General features: G+C 51.8%; 2 protein-coding genes across 3 annotated transcripts; both read right to left on the bottom strand.

The window, feature by feature from the left end:
- Positions 1-442: 442 nt before the first annotated feature.
- RILP (Rab interacting lysosomal protein) lies at positions 443-5,317 on the bottom strand. Its single transcript, XM_054085122.1, has 8 exons — positions 4,937-5,317; positions 4,266-4,389; positions 3,724-3,845; positions 3,360-3,545; positions 2,755-2,924; positions 2,516-2,638; positions 934-1,017; positions 443-607 (listed from the first exon to the last, which is right to left on the bottom strand). The coding sequence occupies exons 1-8, from the start codon at positions 5,162-5,164 to the stop codon at positions 451-453; spliced, it is 1,194 nt and encodes a 397-aa protein (XP_053941097.1). The 5' UTR covers positions 5,165-5,317; the 3' UTR covers positions 443-450.
- PRPF8 (pre-mRNA processing factor 8) lies at positions 5,237-25,963 on the bottom strand. 2 transcript variants are annotated; one of them, XM_054085115.1, is made up of 43 exons: positions 25,866-25,963; positions 25,644-25,753; positions 24,158-24,326; positions 23,365-23,529; positions 23,048-23,266; positions 22,223-22,435; positions 21,820-21,945; positions 21,637-21,742; positions 20,938-21,128; positions 20,679-20,798; positions 20,411-20,600; positions 20,115-20,234; positions 19,660-19,794; positions 19,430-19,559; positions 18,848-19,044; positions 18,542-18,748; positions 18,287-18,450; positions 17,818-17,944; positions 17,502-17,694; positions 16,950-17,137; positions 16,504-16,742; positions 15,876-16,022; positions 15,420-15,630; positions 14,957-15,073; positions 14,626-14,873; positions 14,258-14,437; positions 13,650-13,785; positions 12,890-13,059; positions 12,439-12,568; positions 12,109-12,255; positions 11,709-11,869; positions 10,853-11,044; positions 10,038-10,275; positions 9,681-9,809; positions 8,990-9,103; positions 8,673-8,846; positions 8,225-8,418; positions 7,636-7,875; positions 7,400-7,541; positions 6,900-7,040; positions 6,524-6,663; positions 6,125-6,327; positions 5,237-5,527 (listed from the first exon to the last, which is right to left on the bottom strand). In XM_054085115.1, exons 2-43 carry the CDS (start codon positions 25,741-25,743, stop codon positions 5,373-5,375), a joined length of 7,008 nt encoding a protein of 2,335 aa, XP_053941090.1. In that variant the 5' UTR covers positions 25,744-25,753; positions 25,866-25,963; the 3' UTR covers positions 5,237-5,372. The 2 variants fall into 2 exon arrangements, with proteins under 2 accessions (XP_053941090.1, XP_053941091.1); XM_054085116.1 differs by having other exon boundaries at positions 25,872-25,902.
- Between the last annotated feature and the right edge of the window lie 1,412 nt (positions 25,964-27,375).

Raw genomic sequence — 27,375 nt, 5'->3', positions numbered from 1 at the left:
CAGCCAGCCCGTTCGGGCACCCAAACTCCACCGTCACACTGCAGGAAACAGAAAGGGGTGAAGCAAAACACCCCACAGGGCAGCATCCGGCAGAGATGTTTGGCAGGAAGAGCCCTTTGGGGTGCAGCAGCGGGAAGGGGGTGCAGACGCCCGCTGCGCTGAGCTACAAGCACGGAGAAGTGGGGAGCAGGGGCACGGCTGTGGGGGACCCCCATGGTTAAGCCCAATGAAAAGGTGACCGATGGGCAGAGACGCCCAGAGGTGCCGAGCTGTCCCACGCCAGGCTGGCACCACCCAGCCGAGTGTCACAGTGGGTTTGCAGGAAGGCTGCCCGCACACCGTCCCCACGGCACAGGGAATTGGCCAGGGCTGCCCCGCTGCTCTCGAAGATGCCGGGAGGAGTCGGTAAGCACTGCTGCAAGGCCAGATTGAGCTCCTGTGCAGGTGGGGTCAGAGGGGCGGTGTGGCTCTGTCAGGGCCGCTGGCTGCTGGCTCGCTCGCTCTCTCCGGCTCCAGTTGCGTGTCCAGTGAGTCGATGATTTCCCAGGCTCCTGAGCAGCTGGATGTGGAGGGGTCATTGCTGCTGCCCTGATACCACGGCCCAAAACTGTAGAGAGAGCAGATAAGGGCTGTGGGGGAGAGGAGCCTTCCCAGCGAAGCGGCCGGATCCCAACCAACCTCTACGTTTGGTGGTGGCAGCAGCACACAGCCCAGCTGCGAGTCCCTGGGAGCATGCGGCACCCTGAGGCCCCCGCAAAGCAGAGTCCCCCCTGAACCAAGCGACTTCCCCATCCCTGTCACCCCACGCCAGGCAGCCCGGCTCCAACCCCCCCATACCCTGCAGGGCAGGCACCAAGCTCAGGCTCCAAGGCTGAACCCAAACCTCCCCTCCTTCAGCAGAGCCACCCGTCCCGAGCGTGGGAGCAAACTTACAAGCTCCTTATTTTGGATTCAGAAGGTTGAGCATCTACGCAGTCGGTGCCATGCGCCGGCAGCCAGGAGCTCTCATCTTCATCGCTGCAGCACAAAGGAGTGGGGAAAAAACCTGCACTGAGTCACAGGCTCAGCAGGAGCGAGCGCCAGAGCCACCCAGGGTGGGAAGAGTCAGCTCTCCACGGGGACAACACTCCATGGGGACAACTCTCCAGTGGGGAGCCAGTAGTTGGGGTTAGGCTGAGGGTTAGGGTAGGCTTACAGTCAAGCTTAGGGTTAGAGTTATCCCCATGCAGAGATTCCTAACCAGCCCCAGGGCTCCCGCCCGAGCCGAGCAGTGTCCCCTGCAGAGCCACACGTGCGGCCACAGCCACAGAGCCGGAGGCACACAGAGCAGAGCCGCCGTCCCCTCGAATCACTGTGGGGCTGTGCCGGCCACAAAGCCACAGCCAGCTGGAGCGACGCTCGTGTCCCAGTCACGAGCCCCCTGGATCCAGTGGGAGGTGTCCCTGCCCATGGCAGCAGGGTGGAACCAGATGGGCTTTGAGGTCCTTTTCAACCCAGACCATTCCATGATTCCATGACTCAGGGCCAGCCCGGCCCTGGCTTGGTGATCCCAAGTCACAAGGCTTATCAAACACTGGCTTCAAACCCGCGGCGCTTGGTCAGCAGACAGTGTGTCCCTGGCTGCCACAGCACTAAAGTCTTTGGGAATCTCACCCCACACGCCAAGCGCACGCTTCTCCAGGGGAACAGACGGGCAACCGGTGCCTCTGGTCGCAGCGTTGGGTCGGGGTGGGTGACAAATAAGCCTCGCAGGGGAGCAGGATGACAAAGGAGAGGTGACCACAGGGCAGTGTTCACCAAGCAGCAGCCACCCTTACCGAGCAGGCAGGACCCAACGCTCCAGAGCCCTGCAGCCAGCAGAGACCCGAACACAAGCAAGCAGGAGGTCTCAGGAGCACAGAAAGCTCGGGCCCCTTCAGACGTTTATTAAAGCCCCTAAAACCCAGTGAGATCCACCTCTCCCATGCCACACAGCAGCTTTAGCACAGGCTTTGCCCCCTGCTGCCAGCAGACACGCAGAATCAGGACTGGAGCCTGGCAGGGTCCTCCCCTTCCCACGGTGAGAAGTCTCTTGGAGCCAAGGCTGCCCACAAACGCCTTGCAGAGCCTCCAGGGAACATCTCTACTGTCATCTTCAAAGGCTCTCCGCTGGACAGCCTCCAAGCACACAGTGCAGGGACCAGCCTGCCTTGTCTGGTGGTCCCAGTGCCACCACCTCGCCTCCCGTTTGCCACATCCACGCAGGGATGAGTGGCACTTGGCTGGGCGTGTGACTGCTGACAGGGACACATGAATGGCAGCAAAGAGCCCAGCCCCTGCGGCGCTCCCAGGGCTAAACCAGAGCAAGACATTCAGTGCAGACAATAAAACTTTGATCTCTACAAGGAGGCAGGGAGGCAGCAGCTCTTGGCCGGGGGGAGTTCCCTTCCAGGGTGCCACACCACAGGGACCCACCAGAGTCTGCCAGTCCTGCAGGGGAGGCTCCCCGTCCTCCCTCCTGGCAAGCAGGACTCACCTGCTCTCCGACTCCTCCACCGTTCCCAGCATTTTGGCTCTGATCTTCTTTCTCTGCCTTTTGATAGTTGACTTCATGGCATTCAAGAAGAAGCTGGGAATTCTCTCTTCGTTCAGCAGCTCCCTGGCAAAAAGAAGCCATCTGGTTAACAGGGAGTTTGGCAAAGAAACGCGACTGCGCCAGAAGCAGCCTCTGACGGGCCACGGGTGGCTGCAGGGACAAGAGGGAGCTGGACTCACCGCTGGTAATAGGCCAGCTCCTCCTGCACCAAGAACAGGTTGGTCTTGAACTCGTTCCGCTCCTGAAGGATCTGCTGCAGCTCTTCCTTGGAGAAGCAGCAGTGAGCAGGGTTCCTGCCCGTGTCTGCATCCTGTTGCTGCGGCTCCTCCGTGAGCAACGGCACTTCTTCCTAGGGAGACGAGGAGTCAGCAGGAACGCAGAGGTCCCCTAGCCCCCACCCAAAGGCTGAGTGCCACGTGCAGGCAGGGAGGGAATAGTCTCAGCAATGAGTTTGGAGTCTGGAGCTGCTGCAGCCTCCACGGAGGCTCCCGACACCCCCCCCACCATGCATGGCAAACCCTCCCCATCCTCTGAGTCCCACCCAGCTCTGCCTCCCATTGCCTCACGCATTCCTGCCTCCACCCCTACCAACTTTTATGGACAAGACGTTATTTGGCATCACAAACCCCACACTGTTCAATTCTAGCAGCAGGGTTTACATGTGTGGCCGTGTCCTGCTGGCCACCAGCAGGTCTGGGTGTGCCGGGAGCCCCGCGCACGGCTGGGAAGGGCGGGTTGGCGTTAGTGATGCCCAGCAGCAGCATGGCTGCAGGCTCAGACTCACCAGGTTGGGCTGCTGGGTCTCAGGGCCGGTTCTGCTCCTCCTGCTCATTTCCCTTTGAGTTTCCAGTAACGTGGTCTCCAGGTCCGACTTCTTCTCCAGTGCGCTCTTGAGCTGGGCCTGCACCACGGCCACCTTGTGACGCAGGTCCTCGTTCATGGCCATGAAGCGATGCAGTTGCTCCTGCAGCTGGAGGGCCCGGGGCAGCGCGGTGAGGTGGGGCAGCAGCTCCAGGCCCTCATCCAGGGCCATCAGCGCACGCAGAGCCGCAGGAAAGGCAACTGCCCCAGCAGGTTCACAGCCGGGGTGGCAGCGCCATGGGGAGGTGACATGAAAGCAAGTTCCCGGGCCCTTCCCCACCACTCACCGCCTCCGTGTCTCGGCTCTTGCAGACGATCTCATGGGCTTGGGCACGAAGCGTATCCCTCTGCTTGTCCACCACCTCCTTCAGCCGCAGCATCACCTCCCGCTCCTTCCGAGCTGTGCTGTCTGAGCCCGGACACGGTTTGGAGAGGGCTGAGCAGCCCCTGAGACCCAAGGACTCCCTCAACCCCACAACACTACGAGGTTCCTTGGTGCTTCTGCAAGCCAGAATCTTATGTTCCTAGCAGTCAGCACAGCAAGAACAGTGGAAAGAAAGGAGAAGGGAATTTCTAGCTGTGCCCGACCCACCTTTGGGCTCAGAAAAACAGCCCAAAGCCTGTGTCTGCCTCCACCACCCTCCTGGGACCTCGGGGGGTGCTCTGGGGCTTGGAGCCCCTCTAGCTTGTAGAACAAGATAATGCTCGTGCTTCCTGGTAGGACAGGTCCCCAGGGCTGGGTACCGCAGAGACTTTGTACACCCAGGCTGCAGTCCCCACCAGGGACACCCCGTAGTGTCAGGGGACCACAACCCACCAGGACACCCACCTTCCTGGGACTGGCTCTCTGCAAGCTGCCCCAGAAGCTGCTGGTTCTGCTCCTCCAGGTGTGCCAGGCGGCTGCGCAGGGCTTGCTCCCGGCGCTCAGCCTCCCACAGCCTTTGCTCCGGGTCCTGGGGGGATGGGGATAGCCAGGTCGGAGCCACCCCAGAGGGACAGGGACAGCCAAGTCAGGGCCATCCGAAGGGATGGAGACAGTGGGGTCAGAGCTGCCTCAGGGGATAGGGACAGCTGGGTCAGAGCCACACAGGGGATGGGGACAGCCAGGTGAGAGCCACTCGATATGATGGGGACAGCTGGGTCAGAGCCAGCCTGGGGAAGACACCAACAGCTGTGTTGAGGCCACCCCTGAGGATGGGGACAGCCAAGTCGGAGCCACCCCAGGGAGTACAGGGGAACCTGGGTCAGACCCATCCCAGGGCATGGGGACAGCTGAGTCAGAGCCACCTCAGGAAACGGGGACAGTGGAGTCAGAGCTGCCCCAGTAGAAGAGAACAGCAAGGTCAGAGCCATACCTAGGACAGGGATAGGTAGGTCAGAGCCTCCCCGAGATGGAGACAGCGGGGTCAGAGCCATCCAGGGGAAGGGGACAGCGGGGTCAGCGCCACCCAGGAGACCCCCGGAGGAGTCAGGCTCGGCCGTGCCCCTTTCCCCGCTCACCTCGTCCCGTCCTGCCGCCGCTGCCGCCTCCCCCTCGGTGCCCGCCGGGGCCACCAAGGCCTCCAGCAGCTCCAGCAGCCGCACTACGGGCGGCACCACGCCGGCCACGGCCTCGGGCCCGCAGCGGCCGGCGAGGCGGCGCAGCTCGGCGCCCAGCACCCCGGCCATGCGGTAAACGTGTTGCGGGGCCAGGCGGCCCTGCGCCCTCCGCCCCCGCGGCTCCGCCATCCGCCGAGCCCCGGCTGCGCCCGCCCCGCTCCGCCCCGGCCGGGGCCGCCCCCGAGGCGGGACCTCGCTTCGTACAAAATTTATTGAACCACTGGGTACAACAACAACTCGGTACAACAGGGGAAAATAAAGGGGACGCACGGGACCGGGAGCGGCGGGAGCACACGGTGTTGAATATCAACAGTAGTGGAGCGGGACGAGGGCGGGATCAGGCGTATAGGTCCTCCCGGTCGGCAGAGTAAACCTCTCCCTCCTGGAGCAGCGCGAAGTTGAGGAAGTGGGAAGGGCGATGGACCTCGTGGTAAAACTCCTTGGGGTTGGCGAGCTGCAGCTCGTACTTCATGTTGGGGTCGTGGCGAACACCTGGAAGAAAGCGGCCATCAGCCACGTGGAAGCCCTTCCTACCTCCACTGATCCGGAGCCTAACAAAGTCCTCTCTCCTCACAAGTTAATTTTTAAGCAGATCGAATTTTAAATCCACAAAATCAACCCCTTCCGGGTCCTTCACCCTACAGGTTTACAAAGCAAGGCCCTCACAGTTGCCTCATGCCTCTCCCCTCCCTTCCTGACTCCCACAGCTGCTCCACCACACCAGGATCTCCCCTCACTCCCCTGCCCAGCAAAGCTCCATTCACTTGCATTTTCCATTATCATCTCGTCTGCCCGACAGGGATTAATTATTTAGTGGCAACAGCCCAGACACTACAACCCAGAAAGACAAGATGGCTACATCTTCCCTCTATCAGTTTGCGCTCTTGCTGCCAAAAAAACATTGAGAACTGACATCGCAGCGCTGGTACCAAGGAAAGGTCAGACCCCAGTGCTGGTAAACCCTGCCAGCCACTCTGAGGAGGAAGCTCAAACTTCAGATCGGGTAAGGAACGCTTCCCTGAGGAGCTATTTCCTCCTCCTCCCCACGCTATTCACATCCCCTCCCCACCCTTTCCTGGGGCAGCTCACCCATGAAGTTGTAGTTCCAGGACCCTTGTGCCGGGACCATGAAGAAGCCGAGGAAGCGATCCGACAGCAGCATCTGCACCCTCTCGTAATGGGATGGCAGGTAGCCCTTGGGGTTGTTCCCTTTGTCCGTGTTCTGCCGGCCCCACTCGTAGCCACTCGGAGTCAGTTTGTAGGCTGTCAGCGTGCAGGAGCCTGGTGTGAAACTGAAAGGGAGGCAAGCAGAGAGAGGTCAGATTCATCTGGGTGGAGGGAAAGCCAGAAGGGGGTGGAAAAGGAAAGCCAGAAATGAGGAAATGCTCCCTTTCTGAAAAGCTTTTAGTTGGAGACCTCAACTGGTTCTCAAGAGCTGGACTTGGAGGACCCATCAGAGGAGTACAGGGAGGCCTCGCTGCCCCTCACCTGCAGGTGATGATGATGGTCTTCTCCCCATCCCAGGAGGGGTTGTCAGCCATAACTTTAGCGTGGGTAGTGACATCCTGTGGTGAGAGCTGGGGCGACTCGTTTGGTTGGGTGTGAATCCACCCCAGAGGTTCCATTTCCTGACAAAAAAGAGCATTTTAGAGATGTTTAGAATGGGACCACTTCAATCACAACAAAAAAGCACATAGGGAGCACAGGCTTCTCTTTCACCTCATCCCAGATCAGGCTGGCTCCAGGCCGAGGCCTTTAAATCCCACATCTACAAGAGACCATGGGAAGCTGCCCCACCACCTCAGGATCCTGCTCCTGGAGACAGTGATCCTCCAGCCACATCAGGAGCAGAAGCTCAGCTCACCTTGAGATACTCGTGCTGCGGCAGCTGCCCTGGGAGATGCACAGTCTGGTGTGTTCCCCACTGTGGCACCATGACAATGCACCGGATCTCCTTCACCTGGGGGTTATCTGGAGGGCTCACTCCGTACAGGTAACCTGCAATCTAGGAACACAAACACCCACTTAGCAGCCCAGAAGAGACCTCCCAGTAACTACGTGAGAAGGGATGCGCCCTGCCCTTAGTTCATCAGGAGAGCGTAACTTGGCTGGCAGGTTCCCACTAGAGGAGAACATTGCAGTTCTGTTCAGCGCTGAGTTTCCCCAGTCTGGGCCATGAGGAGTCATGAGGACCTGGCTAGAAGCTGCGCTCTCGGCTGTATCACCAGTGTCTCTCTTGAGCACAGAGGCTTCATACAGACAGCAGCAAGTTTCCAGCCCTTTGCCAGTAGGTCCTGACTGTCCAGGACTGGCTGTGGCACAGCAGTGTGGAGCACAATGGTAACAGTCTCGTTGCACACTCACCTGGGCCCGCAGGTCTGAGATGCAGATGAATTTCTTCAACACGTTCTTGGGAAGAATGTAGGTGTAGCCCGTTTCCTTTATATCGTCTGACGAAACATAAATGTGGTTTGTGCGCAGGTGAAGGTTGGCAGCAGAAATTGCTCTGTGAAGAGGACACGAATATTAGAGGGTGCACAGATCCCTTCCTGAGCACTCTGACCTCTTCCACCCTCTACCAGCTCCGTCTGCCCTCCTACCTGACTCGCCACTCAGTCTTGGAGGAGAAAGTCTGGGTTTCGTAGTTGCTGGTTGTAGAGGTGATGATTTCATCGCCGTGTTTGTTGACAGTGCGGGTCTGCGTGGCTGTCAGCTGCGACTGCTCCTTGGTTTGCTTCTCAATTTCTGCAATCTGCTGTCTCTGCTGAGAGGGGGCAGAGATCTCCATGCCCAGGATGATGTCTCGGATTTCCGACTGTGTCAGGGATGCAACATTCACACTGAAAGAGAAAATCCACGCAAGTCAGGCATTTCAATATATGTCCTGGACCCTTCTCACCAAAGCACAAGCTCACAACATCCACTTGAGGCTCCATGAAAAATGGAACCACAATTTTAGGCAAGAGGAGGGACCAAATCACATGATGTGTAGATCAGGAAAGGTTCGGTGCAGACAATTCTATCTGCCTTACTAGAAAGCAATTAATAGTAACAACCAGTTTCCTTACAAAGCTGACAGTTCATTGCCAAAGGCTTTTCAAAGACATCTATCCTCCACAAGGAACACTCTGGCCCCAGTGTCTTTAGAGCAGGAAGGAAAGGCTGACAGGATCATCACAGCTGGCTTACTTGTTCTTCTTGCCGTAGTCAGCAAGGATGAGATCCTTTAGCTGCACCTCAACCTTGATCCACTCCTCATCAGTCAGGGTTGGCCAGATGTGGTGAGGCTCCGTTATGGTTGTCTTATCTGGTTTCAGGATAACTTTGGCTCGATCGTTATTCACATGTAGCGCTCGGAGAATGAGAATCAGACGAGAGAATGCCTTGGAGAAGAAAAAAACAATGCATTGAGTCAGAAAGAAGGAAACTAAATACAGAAGGCCCTAGAATAGCCCTCCTGTGTTTGGGCACACTGACACTGCATGGGAAGTGCCAGTGGAATCAATCTCAAGGAAAACCCAGGCAGATCCAGAACAAAGTGCTTTGAAGCAACAAATTGGGGGACTCTCTGAAGCTTTGGCTCTTGCTTCCTTTATCAACGGCAAAGCAGAATGCAGACTAGGCATGCTGTGCTTACCGTGTAGGAAGAGATGGTTTTCAGCCAGTCATCATAGAGATTGAAGAGAACCATCTGGGGTTCAGTAGCCTTCAGGATGAGATCACCAAACTTTTCCACCTTCAGACAGGCCTGGAAGGGCAGCTGCAACTCTGAGCCTTTGATCACAATGTTGGGGAAATCCAGCAAGTGCACCTGGAGTTTATCAATAAGAGGAACCAGCTCACAACTACTGCAGCACATTGGTCCAGATCAAGTCCTTCACAGGAACACAAAACTGTCCTGTAACCTCCCAAAGATTTTACATGCTCCCCCTAGAGAAGCATCTGCATTGTTACCTCAAGTGGGTCCAACATGCCCTTCCGAGTCACTATGATCTGCTTAGGCTGCTCCTCCACGGGAAGCGACCGGATCAAGGCAGCCACTTCTTCAGCGGTCTTCCACTTGGCCAGCTACAGAAAGACAGTGGAGTTAGACAAATCCCACTCTACTACCAGCAGTTTCTCCATGCCTTTGGGAATTAGACAGACTCAAGCCCAATTCTAAAAATACGGCTGGAATTTATGGCTTGTTCCAGACTAGTGACAAGGCCCAGCATTTCCTTCTCACTGATCCCAGAGGGCAGTTCTCATTCCTGGAGTTCAGCTACTCCTGACTGGCTCAGAAAAAATAGCTGGCTGCACCGCCTCCCTAGCTTTGCCACCTGAGAGTCTTCTCACTGCACTGGATGTACGGCCAAGTGCAACATGATTTGCTGTACCTGTCATCACAGTGCTGTTTCTCAAGCCATGCTCAAAGATGTAGGCTCTTCACACCTCAGAGCCTCAAAAACCTTGCAACGTCAATGCCTGCACTCTTTACTTTTATATCTCATGCCAATGCTTGGACACGTGCTGGACTTTGAAGCTCCAAAATTGTTACAAAGAAGATGAGGACCCTCACGATGTTTTCTGCTCATGTGAGTATCCCAAGCAGTCTGAGCCCATCCCCAGCTCACAGCCCAAAGCAGAGCAGGCAGCCAGGCCCTACCTGTCCTAGACGCTTCTGTCCTGCCCACACAGACGTATGGATGATCTTCAGGAAGAGCTGTCCAGTTCTGGGATTGAAGATGAAAATGGCTCCATTGATGGGTTTAGTAGTCAAATTCCCCTCAAAAGTCTGAGAAAACAAAATGAAAAGTACAGGGAGAGAAATGTAGCCTACCCACGTCTTAACACAACAGCTGACTCTCCGTGTGCTTTGAGCATGACCTGTGTGGGAAAGGTGAGAGCTGCTCTGCGCGCACTGCAAAGATGTGAGTCCATTCTGATGCCTCCACAGGCACCCTGAGCAGAGGGCATCCGCAGTCCCCGTCTCTCCCCCCTGCAGATACACCTCTGGCCTCACCTTGTGAATGGTCACTCTGTATACGTTGGTGTCATCCACAAACCAGATGATCTGGTTGGAGAAGAGCTCTCCATAGTTCTGGGAAGAAAGGTATGGTTCTGTGGGCTCAGACGAGTACAGCTGCAAGCCCTTGCGGATTCGTTCTCTCAACACATACAACGCAGGATTAGCTTTCATAATTTTGGCCATAGCCTGCTGGATCAGAGGTTTGCTCCCAGGGAACCAGTTCCCATAAGCACTGAAGAAGAAAACAAACAGAAGACCTGGTTGTCTCCAGCAGCTCTGAGCTGAAGAGACAACAGCTACACACAAGTCCTTCCATGCAGCAGCCAGGCACCTCTCTGCCTGCTGAATACTATCCATGTAGTTTCTCTTGTGACATCCTTGGAGCTGTTCTCCTACAGCTTTTCCCTACACCTCCTCTCAGTGGGAAGCCACAGCACACACATGCTGCAGTTCCAGGAAAGTTGCTGCTTCTCCAACAAGCACAGCGGAGCAGAGGACTTTCCCCCTAAGCTCTCCAGTGAAGAACAGTTGTCCCCACTTGCAGGTGGCCTTGAAACAGGGCCTGGCCTTCAGCTCCAAAAAATCTAAGAAAACCAGTGATTAGTGACCTGGCAGAATGGAACCATTATTATTGAACGAGCAGACAACCTGAAAGGACTGCCCAGATGCCTTCTCCCATCCACTGTGTGCCTCCAGCTCTGCCTCCTCCCCTCATTCTCCTACCTGGAGTACAACCCAGTTCAGAGACGCACTAATGCAGAGACACAAACTACCAATGACAGCTAAAACAGAGAAGGTGCAGATGTCACCTGTGCAAGTTATAGGCCAGGTCAATGGCAATGAGCACACCGGTAGGAGATGGATAGATACTCATGTTGTCAGTCGTGTAGTCCAAGAACTTGGCTCTTGCATAGCGCTCTATATCATGGGAATCGTAATCTCCCCAGCGCAGCTGGATATCTATCCAGTACTTCTGAGTGGTGGTGCTGTCCATCACATCTCTAAGAAGAAAGCAAGCCAGAACAATTTATCTCACACAAATCCCTCCTGCAGTTGCTGCATGTCTTCAACAGAGAGTAACCGCCACCACGCATGAATGCTGGCACCAGCTACTTATCACCGTACCACCTTGAAAAGGGGCTCTACTACTCTCTTCATACAGCAGCAGAATGCAGAAGCTGTCAAGAGAAACCCTCAGCCAACGGGCTTCGTTTGCAGGTTTAAACAAAGCAGCATAGTTCCTCTTCTGCTGTGTAGTCCCCTCCCCCAGGCACTGTCTGGTGAGGATTCAGTCGAGCTGAACACAGCACAGGTGCAGAAAGCACCCAATTCACTCCCAATTCTGGCCCTAGGACAGCACAGCTTTGTGGGGTTTCCTGAAGAACCCTTCAGAGCTCCTGAGCTCTGACTGGCTCAGGGGAAAGGTCAACTGGTAGAGGAAAAAGGAGCAAAGACAGCCTTCATGTTTGCAGAAGGCAGTGCTGGGAGGTGCTGCAACCATCTACCCAAATGAGCCCTGTGCTTTGTCAGGCATGACTGTATCTTCCCGGGTCCCTAAAGCAAACCAGCCCTCAATGCCCAAGAGATACGTGCTTTGGCTCTGGATGACAGGCTCAGCGGCTCTGTTCTGCAGCAACATCAGAGAGGGAAAAGGGAAATGCTCACTTGGAATCTGCGAGCAATGACGGACGTGACACATTCCACTTGTAGGAAGCAAAGAGGAGGATATCTGCACATGAGGAATTCATCTTGTATGACTTCCTGGGATGGATTGTCTCTTTCTGCACTGTCTCAATCTCCAGAGCATCCAGCTCTTGATCAAACACCTGGGGAAAAGGCAGTCAAAGGTAAGTTGCATTCCAGCAGCCCAGCTAAAGAATCCATCCTTGACGCAGAGCTAAAACAGGCACCCAAACTTTGATTTCTTCCCCTTCCCAGTTAAATTGCTGGAGAAGGAGTAGTCCTGCTACAGTCCTTGGGATAATCTGTTGCTAGCAGGAGGCCACTGGCACACAGGGTGTACGAATGCTTGTGCAGAAACAAATTGAGTTAACAAACTGCTCACCTGGCACAAATCCATTACAATGCTCTCATGGATCTTTTGCCACAAGTGAGCTCGGAAAATCTGAATGAGAGAAATCTTCAGCGTGGGGATCTTGCCATGCATAAAGATGCCTGTCAAATCCAGCTGCACCTGAAACCCAACGTACACCTGCAAAGAAAAAGCAGCTTTGAGAGCATGCGACGGCACAACTGATAAAAGTTTAGAGAGCAGAACAGCTACTGTTAAGCAGGTTTCACTCATCTGTAAGAGATGTTCTGAAGAGTTAGTTAGATAGTTCCACAGAATTCAGAGCAGTTAATCTATCTACAGATACAAACGCCAGATACTCACATTGGCTCTGTTAATGGTAGGAGACCACCACAGGGTGAATCTTCTGTTTGGAATTTGGTTCAAACCCGATCTCTGGGCATTTGTCAGCTTCTTCCACTTCATAGACTCCTCAAAGCCACTGGCCTTCTCCCTAGAAAGGGCAGACAATCAATTGCATAAAAGGTCCCTCATCTCTGCTAACTGTCATGTACCATGCACAGAAAAGGCAGAGAACACACACACACACACCCCAGGATTAGGGAAGACGAAATTTCATGCAACATTTCCATGGATTTGCATGCTGGAGCTCAGCTACAGTCCAGTCCCAGGTGCCCTCACAACTAAACTATAGCGTGCTCAAGCGATGACTGAAAAGGTTCAACAGGATCAGCACAGCTTGAGCCCAGTTCTCCTCCTGGTGCACCACTAAGCTCCAGTTTGTATGAAAAGGCCAGATCAATGCTTCTCTTACCAGAAGAGACCCTCCCATGTGGGGAAGTAAGTGCCCTTGAAGAGAGTGTGCTCCAGGATCCCTTCCACTCCACCAAGTGCCTGGATCATATCTGTGCGGTAGTTGTTCAGGTTCCAGAGCTTCCCATCATGGCGCTGATGTGTCCACCAGAACGGGTTCTGTTTCAGGACCTGCAGACAACAGTGCACTAGTGAGCAGCTTTGTATTCTGATCGTATAACCTGGCTGCACTAATAGCAGGAACCAAGATGATGACGATGTCAGCTAATGAATAAAAAGCCTCACACCCTCAGTCCTGGAGGACACAGCTCATCTACAACAACATGAGTTCAGCCAGTACTACTACGCAATTTGGACTGAGTTAGAATCTAAGATAATATTTTTATCTTTCAGGGATTGGCCTTACATAGAGCCACCATTAGAGGCTTTCAATAAATTTTTCCACTGTTATTAAAACTTAAGATTTTGGAACATTTGTTTTGGGCCCTTTTTTTCCCCCTAAGGCGCCAATTTCTCAATACTCAGTAGCACTAAGTGCAATGTTCCCCAACACACTGCAATCTATCCAAGTGTTTCAGAGGGGCTACAGATTTTGGAGCATCTGGTTCTCAACAGTCTCTGCTTGTCCCAACACACAGCTTTAAGTTCTTCCTGCAGCAGACAGGCAAGGAAGTGCACTTGCAATAATGCAAGGGGAAAGGACATTGCCTGGAACGGGTATTTGAACCTCCCGCTCAGTCAGAGAAATTCCCAGTCAATACCTGATACTGTTTGAAGTCAGTCCTGACTCTCCATCCTTTATCGTAAGCCAGGGTATGCCTGTCCTTCTGGAAAAGGGTGTTAATACGAGGAATGCCTCTGTCCCACGAGTCCTCCAGATCCTCTAGCGTCAGACGTCTGAAGAAAACAATCCCCACACTTTGTTAACTCTCAATTCTACAGCAATGCAGTAAAGAGCATTTCAAGCGATGAGATCACAGAAACAATATAAACCTCAGGGCTCTGGCAGGAGACCTTATAAAATACCAAGCACTTAGAGGCTCAGCAAAGTGTCTACAGCTATCATTATGAACCCACCAATGTCAAACAGCCAAAAAGAAAAGGCTGCCCTTGTACAAGTGTGCAGAACTAACTGCAAATGGGTCTGATGTCAGCTTTTCCTGGCACCACCTGACAATTCATTTCCCTCAAACTGTTCCACTATCTGCTTGCAGAGCCTATACCTTATCCAGAAGCAGGAGAGCAGCTTTGCAGGCAGCCCAGAGTGTAGCATGGGCCCAGCAAGAGCTCCAGAACCCTAAGACAGTGTGGTACTTCAACCCACTGCCTGTCCCCACACAGAGAGACCTGTCTGCATGTGGAAACATACCTGTTCTGGGCTATAGCCTCTTGTCGCTTCAGGGCATACTCTGCCCACACTCTCTGAGAGTCAATGAACTCGCTTTCCCATGGCTGGATGTAACGATACAAATTTGGGATGAGCTGGTCCTCCTCATGACTCATTCCCGAGCGGAAGTGAGTGATGCCAACATCTGTCTGCTTGGACCATCTGGAGCAAAGAGACATGAGAGTGATGCAGGAGCAACAAGGCTTCACAGGTCACATTGCCATGATCAGCTGTAAAGGCAATACATCTCTAGAAGAAGGCATGGTTTAGCATTCTTGGATATTTTTATGGGAAAGAACATCTATAACACAACACTCAAGCCATGCAGGCTCTAGAGCAACACAACTCACCTCAGATCAGACTGTGGGATGAGAACGTGGCCCATGGACAGCATGCCCAGCCCACCCAACTCTTTTGGAGTGTAAAACACCACCGGTGGAAAACGGCTGGGCATTTTGGAATTCAGGCCAATTTTGATTCGAGTCTGGATTTTATTCTCGCACTTCACCAGCAAATCAAGCAACTCCTGAGTATTTACAACAGCTTCCCGGAAATATGTCATCAAGCCAATCAGAGCGGTATTCCATTTATTGACAATCTAGAAAGGAAAAAGGATCAGTTCTCAGCCCGTTTTCCAAGCATCTGCAGAAAGCTTTGTCACACATCTTCCTCCCATCTTACCTTAGTGAAGGTCGTAGAGCCAGATGCCATGAGGATCTGCCTCACTCTGTTGTGAAATCTCTGCATGGACTCATCATCCACACGCAGGAAGCACTGAGCCGTGCGCTCCTTGGTGACCTACAAGAGCACAGGGACATCAGTTCCCTCCTGGGAGCCCTCTCTCTGATACAGACAGTAAGGGGAGCTCCTGCCATCAGAGAGTTATGAAACACACAGAGAGAAGAGGCTGAACAACACCTCTACAGTGTCAGATCCCCGCTCATCCCCAGCCAAGGATTCCCCATCCCTTTCAGGAAGGAAAGTTCATACCCAGCTCATTTTACCACTACCTGCTAGAGGTCCCAGTTACACAGCTGGCAAAATGCTGCCTGGCAGCCACTGCCAGCAAGTACAAACCCCACTCTGATACTGGGTACCATCCGAGCTGGGACTGCTCTCCCATCCCCTCAAACCCTCAACCTACCTCATTCTGCAGGTTCCAGACACCATCCTTGTGGGTGAACTCCTCGTAGCTGGTGCGGCACTTGGGCAAGATGCGGCACTCAAAACCGCACATGTTAAACAGCAAATTTGGGTTATCCTTGCTGTAAACAGACACGAAACTGTTCTCCCACTGCACTGTGGTGACCGATCGAGGCAAGCGGTTCTTGATATCCCAGAATACAGCACGGCCACTGGAAAACAAGATGTGAACAGCAACAGGCTGTCTGTTACTGAAGTGAAACAGAAACTGGGCAAGCTCTCAGAGATTTCCTAGCACTCTAGTCTCACGCCCACCGCTCGCTGTCAGAATCACAGCATAGACCTCTCACCTCTTCCTACTTTTCCTCCTGAGCACCGGCCTATCAGTTTCTAACAGTTCTTTATCACAATTTTCCCGCTATCCCACCACTTGTTTTTTTCAGGCTGCAGCACTTACAGGTTCACATCATGTTTCATAAGGCGCATCCGAGCATCTCGGGGCCAGCACTTCTTGTTGTTATAGCCTACAATGTTCTCATTGTTGGGATCTGGATGTTCTGTCAGGTACCGCTGAATCAAGTCTCTTGCCTCATCTGCCGTAAACCTGGAAACACACAGAATCAGATCTGGAGTTACGTGATCAACTTCTCAGAACATCAGTCTGCCCAAAGACCTGCTTATGGAGAGTTGCTCGCCACAGCATGTTTGGAAGGAATTGTCCAATTTCTATATCCTCCCATTGAAGGGGGCTTCAGTTTCATTAGCACAGACACTGTTTTGCTTATCTTTCTATGAAAAGACATAAAATTTCACGACCACTTGTTGGGAAGGCTTATTTCACTAGTGGAAAGTCCGTAACAACTGAACTTTTGACTTGGTTGCTTTTCTACTGGTCCAGTGAAGATGCAGAAATGTGAACTGACTAAGCCAGAGGAAGCATCTGGACACCCAGTTGCTCTGGGAAGTCTATCAATTCAAATATTCCTTAGAAAAAGGATCAAAAGCTGGAGTAGGAGGATACCAATTCCAAGTTTCACAGCATCTCCTGTTCACCCAAGGAAAGCAAGGCCTTGCAGAGCGCTTACCTGAAGAAGATGTGAATACGGTCAATGTATCTGCAGAAGAGGCGGATGGGATGGGCCACCTCAGTGGCAATGTCTTGGAAGCTGAGGAAGTCATTTGGCATCTGCGGAGGCCCAGCCATTTCGCTGGCACGGTGCAGACCCAGCACCAGCAGGTCCATCACAAGCCCATAATACTGGACAATGAAGGAAGCAAACTGCAGCCCACGGATAATCCCATAGGAGTTTGTGTGATTCATGTCCTGAGGAAACAGAGGAATCATGAGAACCTGACTGTCACAATACACCACAGACTTTCAACCTGACCAGTTGATCTTTATTAGGACTGAGAAGGCTCTTTCTTACTCCCTCATCACTTCTTTTTCTGGCAAAACTCTTCTGCCCTCATAGGTCCAAAACCTCTCCATCTGACAGCCCACACACCCCCTTTTCCTGACTGCAATCATCACCTTGTAGTTGATCACCACGTTGTTCTTAGCTGTCATGTAGTCAGCAATGTTGTGATCGACAATAAGACGCAACAGCCTGTTGAGCAACGTCAGGTCAATCTTCTCATACATCTTCTCAAATCGAGATTCCAGCATCACATTGCATTCACCTTCACTTGTTTCCCAAACATCTTGCAGATTATTAATGCCTGAGGAGACAAACAAGCTTGTCACATTACCTGAAACAAAGCATTTCTGAGTGCAGAAGCATCCTTCTGGGCACAGGAAATCAGTGCGTTTCCTGTAATGCCCATTTTTTCAGCCTCTGGTCCTTAGAGTCTACCCAGAAATTAGAACAGAAATACATAACCCAACCACAAATGCTATGGAAGGCCTTCTCCTCCAGTATATACAAACATATATCAACCTACAAAATACAGCTTTGCAGTCAATACTTTGCAGTTGTTACAATACAAGTTGTAAATATGAAAACTCTGCTCTCAAGGGCACTTGTAGGAAGCAAGCTCCCAACAAGGAAACTTATTTTTGCATTGAAGACAAGATCCCACTGACCTTGGCACCACTTGTAAACCAACAGTGGAGGAGGTTCGGTGTCAGCAGGTTTGATCCATGGAGGGAAAAGACGCCGCTTATCAGCCTCATACCATAAGTATTGATCCAGATACGCATCTGTGATTTTCTCCAAGGGCTCCACATCATAAACAGGAACTAAGTGGCTGTAGAGATCCATGAACTCAATACCCACCTGAAAAAAGAAGAGACAAAACTGAATCTTGCAGCTGACAGAGAGCACAGAGTCAGAACCCATATGTAGCTTCTGAATGAAGTGTAACTTTTAGTATTGCCTGGCTCTCACCAAGACACTCACCTCCTTGAAGGCTCTCTGCGTTAAAAGGTGTCGTTTGATTCTGGACAGAGCTTCATGAGGATTATCATAAGCCTGTTCAATCAAACCCAACTCTTCTCTCTGCGATTGATTCAGGCGGGATTTCACACTGAAAGTGAGAAAGAACAGTTTGTTTATGCTTGGGTGCCTGAACTAACAGCCACTGTACTAAACTAATGAGAGATACTGTTCAACCACGTGGATCAAGACAGGATCTGTAACTCCTCAAAATCCAGAACTCCAAGATTAGAAGTACAGCATCGTTTTTGCCTCAAGTGGCAGTGTCCATGAAAAACCCTCACCCTTGCCAGCATCCCAACCTACAGCCTTTACCAGTCCACAGGGCAAATTTTACAACATGCTCAATTCCAGGAATAATGGATAACAAAATAGCTTCAGCAGCTTTTCTCAGTGCAGATGTCTTTTCCTGCAGAACACAATCACTGCTTACCTGTAAGCTTCCTTCAGCCTCTCCAGGGCCAATATGAGCAACTTGGTGTCATGCTTGTAGGACAGCGGTGGGAAGGGAATGGGTGAGAACCTCCTGCTTTCCAGCCAGTGCACTGTGGTTGTGTACACAGCAACAGCCTCTTCTGCAGTGATGTAAGGCCCATCCTGCAGAACGACACACCACCAGCATTAGTCAGTGAAAGCTTCCTTACAAAAACGGCACCAATTCGGGCAACCTTAGGGGGAACAGAAGTACCTTCAAGTAATTATGCTGCCGCTCCTGCTCAGCTTTTAAGTAGAGTCTGGTCAGCCGGCCCAGATTCTTCTTACAGACGGTTTTGTCCACAGTGGCACCCCGACGGATCCGCTCCCTGTTGTAGTGAGCTGTATTTGTCCACCAGTCAGCTTTCGCCTTCACGTACCTCAGGATCATGTTCTCAATAGGAGTTGGCAGCCCTGGCACCTGGGGAGGAACAGTAATTATGAGGGAAGCAGGAGTGAGACGAGCAGTTCTACTTGGGACATGTTAAAATTGAACCAAAAGGCCAAGTGAGAGACTCACCTTCCAGGGGATATTGGCCTTCCAGCACCGCCAGGCCTCGCTCAGATGCTGCAGGATGGTTCTGGCTTTGTTCTGCTTGATTCCTTCTGGCATCATGTCCAGAATGTCATGCATAACAGCTGCCCTCAGCTCCAGGTCAAAGTGAGACTCTACACGCTGCTTCGTGACAGTCTTTGCTACACCCTTTGAGTGACGGCCTGGAAAAAGCAAAATACTTCAGCAGTTCTGACATCACTGGGCAGTGCTCCTCCTTCTTCCTAATACAGGAACACATGGAGATGCAAGGATGTCTGAAGAAATTACATTGCCACACCATCACTGATGAGTTTGGAACAGATGATTAGTAGGTGGCTATGGACCCAATGCTGGTATGGAGCAGGGAAACCCACTTCCATTTGGATCTGTTCTAGGGGCACTGGTTTTATGACAGCTCTAAACCAGTCACCAGCTCTTGGGACTGACATGGAGGACAGGTACAGACCACCACTTAGAACAGAAATCCGGAGCTCAAGCTGGCAAGTAAACAGTACTAATATTTACCACACACTCATGCCATATCCAAGATTGACACAGTGTCCTGACCTTCAAACTGCCTGGCCAGCAGATTCCCCAGCCAGCGTTCCAGCAGCGGTGTGATGCCCCTCATGAAGAACAACCAGACTCTCCAGCCTGGAGCCCAGAAGCCACAGCCAGGACCTTTGCCCACAGGCCCCTAGAAGAAAACACATGGTAACAGCAAGTCACTTATTGACATTCCAGAATCCCTCCCTTGTTGCTCAGTTTACATGGGGTCACCATCACATGGAACTCACTGTGTTGAACCTGTAGTAGATCAGATGTTTCAGGTCCTTGCACATACGGATCTGCCTCATCAGTTTGTACTTGTACCGGTACATTCCTGTCAGCTGACCCACGTGGGCAAAGATGTACTGCAAGCCATCAGCCAACTGAAACACAAGGAGCAGTCAGAGATAACAATAAATACCGCACACATTCCTTCAAGAAGCCAGGTTTATTTTACAGCCAGGACCAGAGTGTCAGGCCATACAAAGCTCCTCGCACTGATATGTACAATGATCAATTCTTATAAACTACGGTAAAAGGAGAATTTCATGTAGTGCTGCATGCTTTCATTGTTCCTCCTCTTCTCCATAACACTGCAACACTCAGTCATTTTGTGTACCCTATATAAGCCCACCCAGGTATTCCATTCCTCTCAACTTCCCCTGCTCGCCTTTAAAAAAATAAACAATAAAAAAGAGCCTACTTGAAATGCATCCACATTTCCAAGTCTGTACTGGACGTGGCTGTCCACCACCAGCTTAGTCAGGCGCAGAACCTCTCGGCACAGATGGAAAGCATTACCAAAACGAGATTTTTTCCTTTCCTGGAAGAGTTAGAAATCCAGAATTCATGTAACAAGCTTATTTAAGAGTGAAACAGCTCCAGCTTGGTCAGTCTGTACAAAACTGATCAGACACTGTGGCCTGTTTTATCACTTTAGCAACTTAACAACCTTCAGGTAAACTTTACTCTTAAGTAAAAGTGCACAAGGACCGATACCTTAGTGGTGAGGGTCTTCACGGGCTTCAGGTTGAAGTTGTAATCCAAGTGCAGGTAGTTCAGGTTCTTTCTGTGGATCAGCAAGTTCAGCATATTGTAGCCCTGACGACAGACCTGCAGGCCCACTTCCACCCAGTCCAGCTTTGTTGACTGGAAAAACTTCGTTGCCTTGAAGGAGCGGAACAAGTACCTGGAGAGAGCAGAGACTCTTGTCAGCTGAATTCCCTACATAGACAAGCAGTTCCCCACTGAACAGATCCCCACTCACCTCTTCTTCTGGGCCTTCGGGGGTCTGTGCTTGAGCGCATTCAGAACATAGTATTTCAGTAGCTTCTGGTAGGAGACTCGCACTTTAACTGGCTGGCCTGCGGGGCAGTGCTCACGGTACCTAGGGATAAACCAGATTTCAATTCATCAGCTAACTCGCATTCCTCAGAGGACAAGTCTCACCACAGGATATCTTTATTTTATTCAAGATAATCAAGTCACAATGACTAGAACGCCCCTTTTCTCAAGGAAGAACTCACCAGTTCTTGACCAGTGGGATATCAAGAGCTCTCCGAGTCCTCCCAGACCTCAAGTTGAAGGGCCGTGGGGCCCACAGCAAGGCAATGCCATTGGCTGTGTTATCTGTGTAAAGTGGGGTATCCTTCAGGAAAGGTTCCACAAACTCCGGCAATTCAAACTCTTCATCATCATCAGGCAATGGTTCCTGACTCTGAAATGGAGAAAAATCACATCTATTGCCCGGCTGCTTCAGCTCAGTTTTCAGAGTTGACCAAGTAAAAGACATTTTTGGTCTCAGAGAAAGGTGACAGTGCCGAGAATCAGAGAAGCAAAACATGCTTTACAGGGCAAACTCTGGCTACCAGACCCTGAGCTGGGTATTATGGGGTACCACAAGGGAGGTGTCAGTTCCATGAATAAGCCAAATGCAACCAAAAAGACAAATAACCTATTAGAAAATTCTATAATTACTGTTAACTGGGGATTGATTTGGCTTTGTCCTACAGAAACCAAAGGAGACAGCTCTATGCAACTCCAGAAGTAGAAAACAATGGAAATGACAACTGTGTGTGGGTTTTTTTTTGTGAAAAGGCTTGTGCTTTCTCCTGAAATATCAATTTGTGTGCCACCATCAGAAGTACAGTTAGAAGCAAGATGCTAAAACCCCACCACTTCCACACAGCAGGGTTTACCACAGGCTCTCCAGCACAGTGCCTCACCTTGACAGAATGTCTGTGTGAAATGGGGTTGATCAGCGGATCAAAGTAAAAAGCTGGGAGATCAGGATCTTCTGTTTTAATGAAAACAACGTTTGGAGTATGATACCTACAAAACAAAGTATGCGTTAGAGGATCCTGACAGCCTTGCCCTTCTCTCCGTGCTCTTGAGGCCGCTGCACTTACCAGGTGAGGTGGACATGGTGCGGTAGATTGTTGTACAGGTATGGGAAAGCGATTTTGTACTCTGTCCTGATCGGCTGCCTGATGATAATCTTGTTGATGTCATTAAATTCATTCCAGTCTTCATCCCTCAAATAAGACAAAAGGAAATTGTTGCGTGAGCATTCAATGGTACAGAAAGGCAAACATTTTTGACTGAAGATATGATACCAGTGCTTTTCCTTTAGCCTTCTCTTCACATTCACAACCACTCAAGTATCCAAAGCAGCAAACACATCAGACTTGATGCTAAAGAGAGCAAACACCCAGGAATAGCTCACCCAAGGCGAGACACTTCAGAACAGATTAACCTCCCAGCCCTTTTCCCAGATAACCACTTATCTCTCTTCCTACACCCAACACTTACTGAAGATTGACGTCTCTAACAAGAGGTTCGAACTTGGGACCTCCAGGAATAGCCATGTTCAGTGCCTTGGAGGTAAAGAATGCCTTCAGGTCAAACAAATAGAAATAGTTGTCATCCACAAGGTCAGTGAGCAGTTGATTGGCCAGCCGGTACAGCGTGGACATCATTGGCAAAGTGAACTGCCAGCGCTGGTACGTTGAACCATTTACATACCTACAAAAGAACAAAGCATGGACACTCACGACACAGTCAGAAGACAACTGGGCCTTTACCAAAGGACCAGAAACAACCACACACCTTTCGGTGGCTATCATCTACAGAAAATAGGAAGGACAGCTAACTCATGGGCCCCTCTAGACAGTAAGAAAGGCTGCGGGACTGCTGAAGATCACTACGGACTACATCTGCCCAGCAAATACTGACTGCTCCAGTTCCTCTCCTTCTGACACAACATCTCAAGTCACATTCAAGACCTTTTGGCATGTATGGACACTCTAAACTAATATCAATTCAAATTCCAGCTAAACAATCCAAGTTTTCAAGTTTAAGGCATAAGAAACATCACAGTTTTGGCAGTTAACTGGGCAGCAGTCCTCCTGAACAGGGGCCTCATTAGCTGTTGCTAGACACTAAAGACAGCGATACAGCAGTCAGGTTCTCCCTCCCACTCTTGAGAGAAGGTTTTCTCTCAGTGCCAACACCACATCTAGCCCAGTATTATACAACCAAACCTCACCCACTGCTGCGTACAGGTAACTTCTGTATCCTATAACAAGTGGTTTTCTACCCCCCTTCCTAATGAACTGTGCTACCAGAGGCACGTACTTCCTGTTGTCTTTCAGTGGCTGGTGGTCGTAGAACCAGTCCAACACCGGGGCATCCTCCTCTGGATCCAGCTCAAGCTGAATCGCTTCCAGGGGCTCCACATCCAGGATGTTATCAGCATAATCCAGAGGGGGTTCTTCATCATCAAATGGGGGGAATCGCATCCGCTTAAAGTGACGCCTATCTCTCTTCTCTCGCCTCATCATGATCCACATTGACCTGGCAGAAACCCACAGACCATTAAACATCGCCTTTATTGCAGATGAACGAGTGTTTGCTCCCACATTCCCAGCAGGGCGAAGAAAGAAGGCACTTACCCCCACTGAGCGATGTACACCGGCTCTATGACCCAGGGAATCTCATTCACAAAGGAGATGGCACCCGTGATGTGGTACAAGACTGGAACATCTCTGATCTGCTCCCAGGGCATGGGCATGTTCTCCAAGAGCTTCAGAACAGCGTGAGGCATGTACTTCAGAGCACTACAAGCAGAAACCAAGGACAATCAGGGTCGGAAGGGATCTCAAGAGAAGAGCCATCCATCTGCCGCAAGCCAAATGACCTCTATGTGTTTTGCTCCTGAAAACTGCTCATTTAACCTGTTCATAAAGGCCTCCAGAGACAAATCCACAAACTTTCTATTCTGTCCTTGTGCGACCAAAAAGTTTTCTACTGGTTTGACTTTTGAGAGACTGTTATACATCAAGACTGTTACGAGCGAAAACTTTCAGATGAGTTTGTGGAGTTTTTAATGGGTAAGTTAGTGCAACGGATTACGATGGAGATAGCTCTCTGAACCCACACAGCAAAAACGCACTCACGATGCTTTTTAATCTTGCAACAAATAAATGCTTGCTACTTTATACTCTTCCCCAACATCTCCTAAGACATGTTATCCAGGGTAATGCTTTTGTCATAAATTCAGAGCAACAACATTCTTAATTTCCTCTCTTCTGAGCCGCCACCCTATTGCAACCAATTATCCCATCCTTTCTGTGCACAACTGGCACAGAAAGCCCTGAGAAGTGGCTTCCCCTTCACCCAGGAGCTCTGACAGGGCAGCAGAAGCCTCAGCTCAGCTCGCTGTCACAGAGCCAGGAGCTCCCTTACCCCAGGTAGACACGCTTGTCGTGACGGAACTTCCTGTTGGTCATGTCACCGTGGTCACGGATGATCTTGCGGACATGCTCGGGGGGCATGTCCTCCTTCTGCGCGTCCACAAAACCAAATTTCCTTTTCTCTGCATAGCGCTTGGCCTGCAGCTGCTGCCACTTGCGGGCTGCGGGGAGAGAGAGAGAGGCACCAGGATCAGGCCCAGTCCTGCTGCGAAGGGCAGGGGGCCAGCCCTACTGATACTGAAAACACCGACAAATGAACTCTCTAAGACTCATTTTGGAGTTTTAGAAAGCGAGCATCCTTTCTCAGTCATGGGCAACGTGAGGGAGTGATCTCCATCAATCGCAGGCAACAAGGTGAAAGCTGGCTACTGGATATATTACCCGCTTATGTGCATATGGATAAATTTTTGCAGAAATTGATGCATATTCTATTACTTCCCAAGGACTAATTTTAATGTTATTCTGAACTTCACAACAGTCAATACTCATGCTAATTTTGAGCTTTGGAGCCAGCTCTGCTTCACCTTGTATTTGAGATGGGGAAAGGCAGCAAACAGAGGGATTAGAGAAGAAAACACCTCTGTTCAGCACAGATCAGACTGAACAAAAGACGATACCATATTATAGAATCACAGAACAATTTGAGTGGGAAGGGATCTTAAAGCCTGCCCAGTTTCAATCCCCCTGCCATGGGCAGGGACACCTCCCACTGGCTCAGGGGCTCCAAGCCCCATCCAACCTGGCCTTGAACCCCTCCAGGGATGGGGCAGCCACTGCTGCTCTGGGCAACCTGGGCCAGGGCCTCACCACTCTCATCATGAAGAAATTCCTCCTTATGTCTGGTCTAAATCTGCTCCTCTCCGGTTTAAAGCCACTGCACCTCCTCCTATCACTACAAGCCTTTGTAAACGGTCTCTTCCCCAGCTTTCTTGTAGCCCTCTGTCTAACTCTGAAGAAATATGATCACTGAGATGAAACCTAACTCTGTTCGAACTCAGACCAAAAACATTCCACTTTTTGTCATAGTAACTACTTCTTGTGTCTGCTCAGCACAGATTATACTTCACACATGACATTACCACCTCCAAATAATGAAATATATCGAAAAACACTGTATGAAAGAAAACATGATATAAAACCCACATGCTATCAGAGGGATGTTCCAACTTTCAACAAATACGATTACTGAGATGAAACCTAAATCTACTTTAACTTAAATCAAAAGCATTCTACTTTTTGCCATAGTAACTGTTTCTTCTATCAGCTCAGCACAGATCATACTTCACATCTGATGTTACCATCTCTAAAAAACGAATTGTCTGGAAAACCACTATCTGAAAGAAAATATGAGATGAAAAAGCAGCTAAGGGACATCCAGCCTAGCTCTCAAGAAATACAATTACTGAGATGAAACCTATCTCTACTTGAGCTTAGATCAAAAACATTCCACTTTTTGTCTCGGAAGCGTCGCCACCCACCCTTCTCCTGCAGCTTCTCCTCAGACATGTAGTCCGGCAGCGGCGCCAGCGGGCTGGGCACCGGCGCGCAGGCCCCGCGGTACGGGAACACGGCGGCCATGGCGACGCACCTGCAATAACGGATGGGAAACCAACTCAGAGCGGGGATGGAGGCCTACTCTCCCTCCTCCCGACCACCCCCGCCGTTCCCGCCCCGGCCTCCGCCGCTCCCCGGCCGCCTACCCTCACCGGCTGCCGCCCCGCGCTTCGCCACCACAATGGCGGCCGCCAACACCAAGCCCGAGAGACCCGGATGTAGGGCAGGGGGTGCTGGCCAATCAGCTCCCAGGATGCCTCGCAGGCTGTCGGCGCAGCCAATCAGAATGCAGAAAGTGGGCAGGAGATGGGGTTGAGGGCGGAAGTAAAGAGGAAGTTGCGTCTAACGAGCACATCCTATGAGATGCCCGGCCTCCTCTGCTCCCGCCCATCGCTGCTTGTGATTGGTGGAAAGAGGCCACGTGACAGCTCGGCACCGGCTCTGATTGGACAGCGTGCAGCGCGGACCCCACACTGCCTGGAGGGGGCGCTGGAGGTGTGGGGGGGGCCCCTCTGAGGGCTTGGATGGGGCTGGGGGGTCCGTATGGGGCGGTGGGGGCATCCCCCTGGGGCCTTGGGGGCGGGGGGGCAATCCCTATGGAATAGCGTGGGGGGCATCTTGGGGAAGGGGAATCCCCATGGAATGGCACGAGGGCATTCCCCATGAGGTCTTGGAAGGGGGTTCCCGATGGAATGGTGTGTGGAGGGGCCCCCATTGGGTCATGGCGAGGGGATCCCCATGGAATGGCGTGAGGGCATCTCCCATAGGGTCTTGGGGAGGGGTCCCTATGAAATGGCATGGGGGACATGCCCCATGGGGTCTTTTGGGGGGGAATGGTGTGAGGGCATCTCCATAGGGTCTTGGTATGGGGGGAGATCACCATGGAATGGTGTGAGGACATTCCCCATAGGGTCTTGGGATGGGGGAAGATCCCCATGGAATGGCGTGAGGGCATCCCTCATAGGGTATTGGGGGGTATTAGGATCCCCATGGAATGGCATGAGGGCATCCTCCAGGGGGGTCTTGGGGAGGAAGGTGTCCTCATGGAACGGTCTGGGGGCATCCCCCATAGGGTCTTGGGGTGGGGGCATCCTTCATGGGACATCGTAGGCCTGTAGTGCCCCTCAGTAGGGGCAGTGCCCACCTCAAACCCCTCCTCTCGTGCTCCCCCAACAGCCCCAAGGCAGGAAAGGAGGACCCTGCACTCGCAGAGCCCCTGTGGAGCGATGCTCCCTGCTCTCAGCACAGCCCCACGGCCACGCTACAGCCCTTCATGCCTCGGTGAGCAGCCACCCCCTTTGGTGCCCCTTTCCTGCGCTCCCACAGCAGCACATAAGCCCCCCGAGACCTTTGTGCTCGCCCAGTGCCCTGCAAAAACATGAGGCTCAGGTCACCACACGACACACGTGAGCTCAACACAGCTCCACGGGCCACCCTGCAGCCAGGCAGTCCCTTGCCATGGTTCATTGTGGGTCCCCATGGGGAGAGGGGACACTGCTGGGGGGGAATCTCATCCCCTGGGGGACGCAGGCTGGGGCACAGCGAATTCCCTGATGGAGATGCTGCCTCCAGCGCTGTAAATCCCTTTGTGGTGGGATTAGAGAGGCAGATCCCTTCCCAAAACCCTTCCAGCCAAGACTATAGAATTTTCCACTG

Source organism: Cuculus canorus, chromosome 20 (assembly GCF_017976375.1).
Source record: "Cuculus canorus isolate bCucCan1 chromosome 20, bCucCan1.pri, whole genome shotgun sequence".
In the NCBI taxonomy this organism is placed as follows: domain Eukaryota; kingdom Metazoa; phylum Chordata; class Aves; order Cuculiformes; family Cuculidae; genus Cuculus; species Cuculus canorus.
The sequence above is the reverse complement of the archived record's forward strand: the minus strand, read 5'-3'. Positions and strand labels throughout refer to the sequence as shown.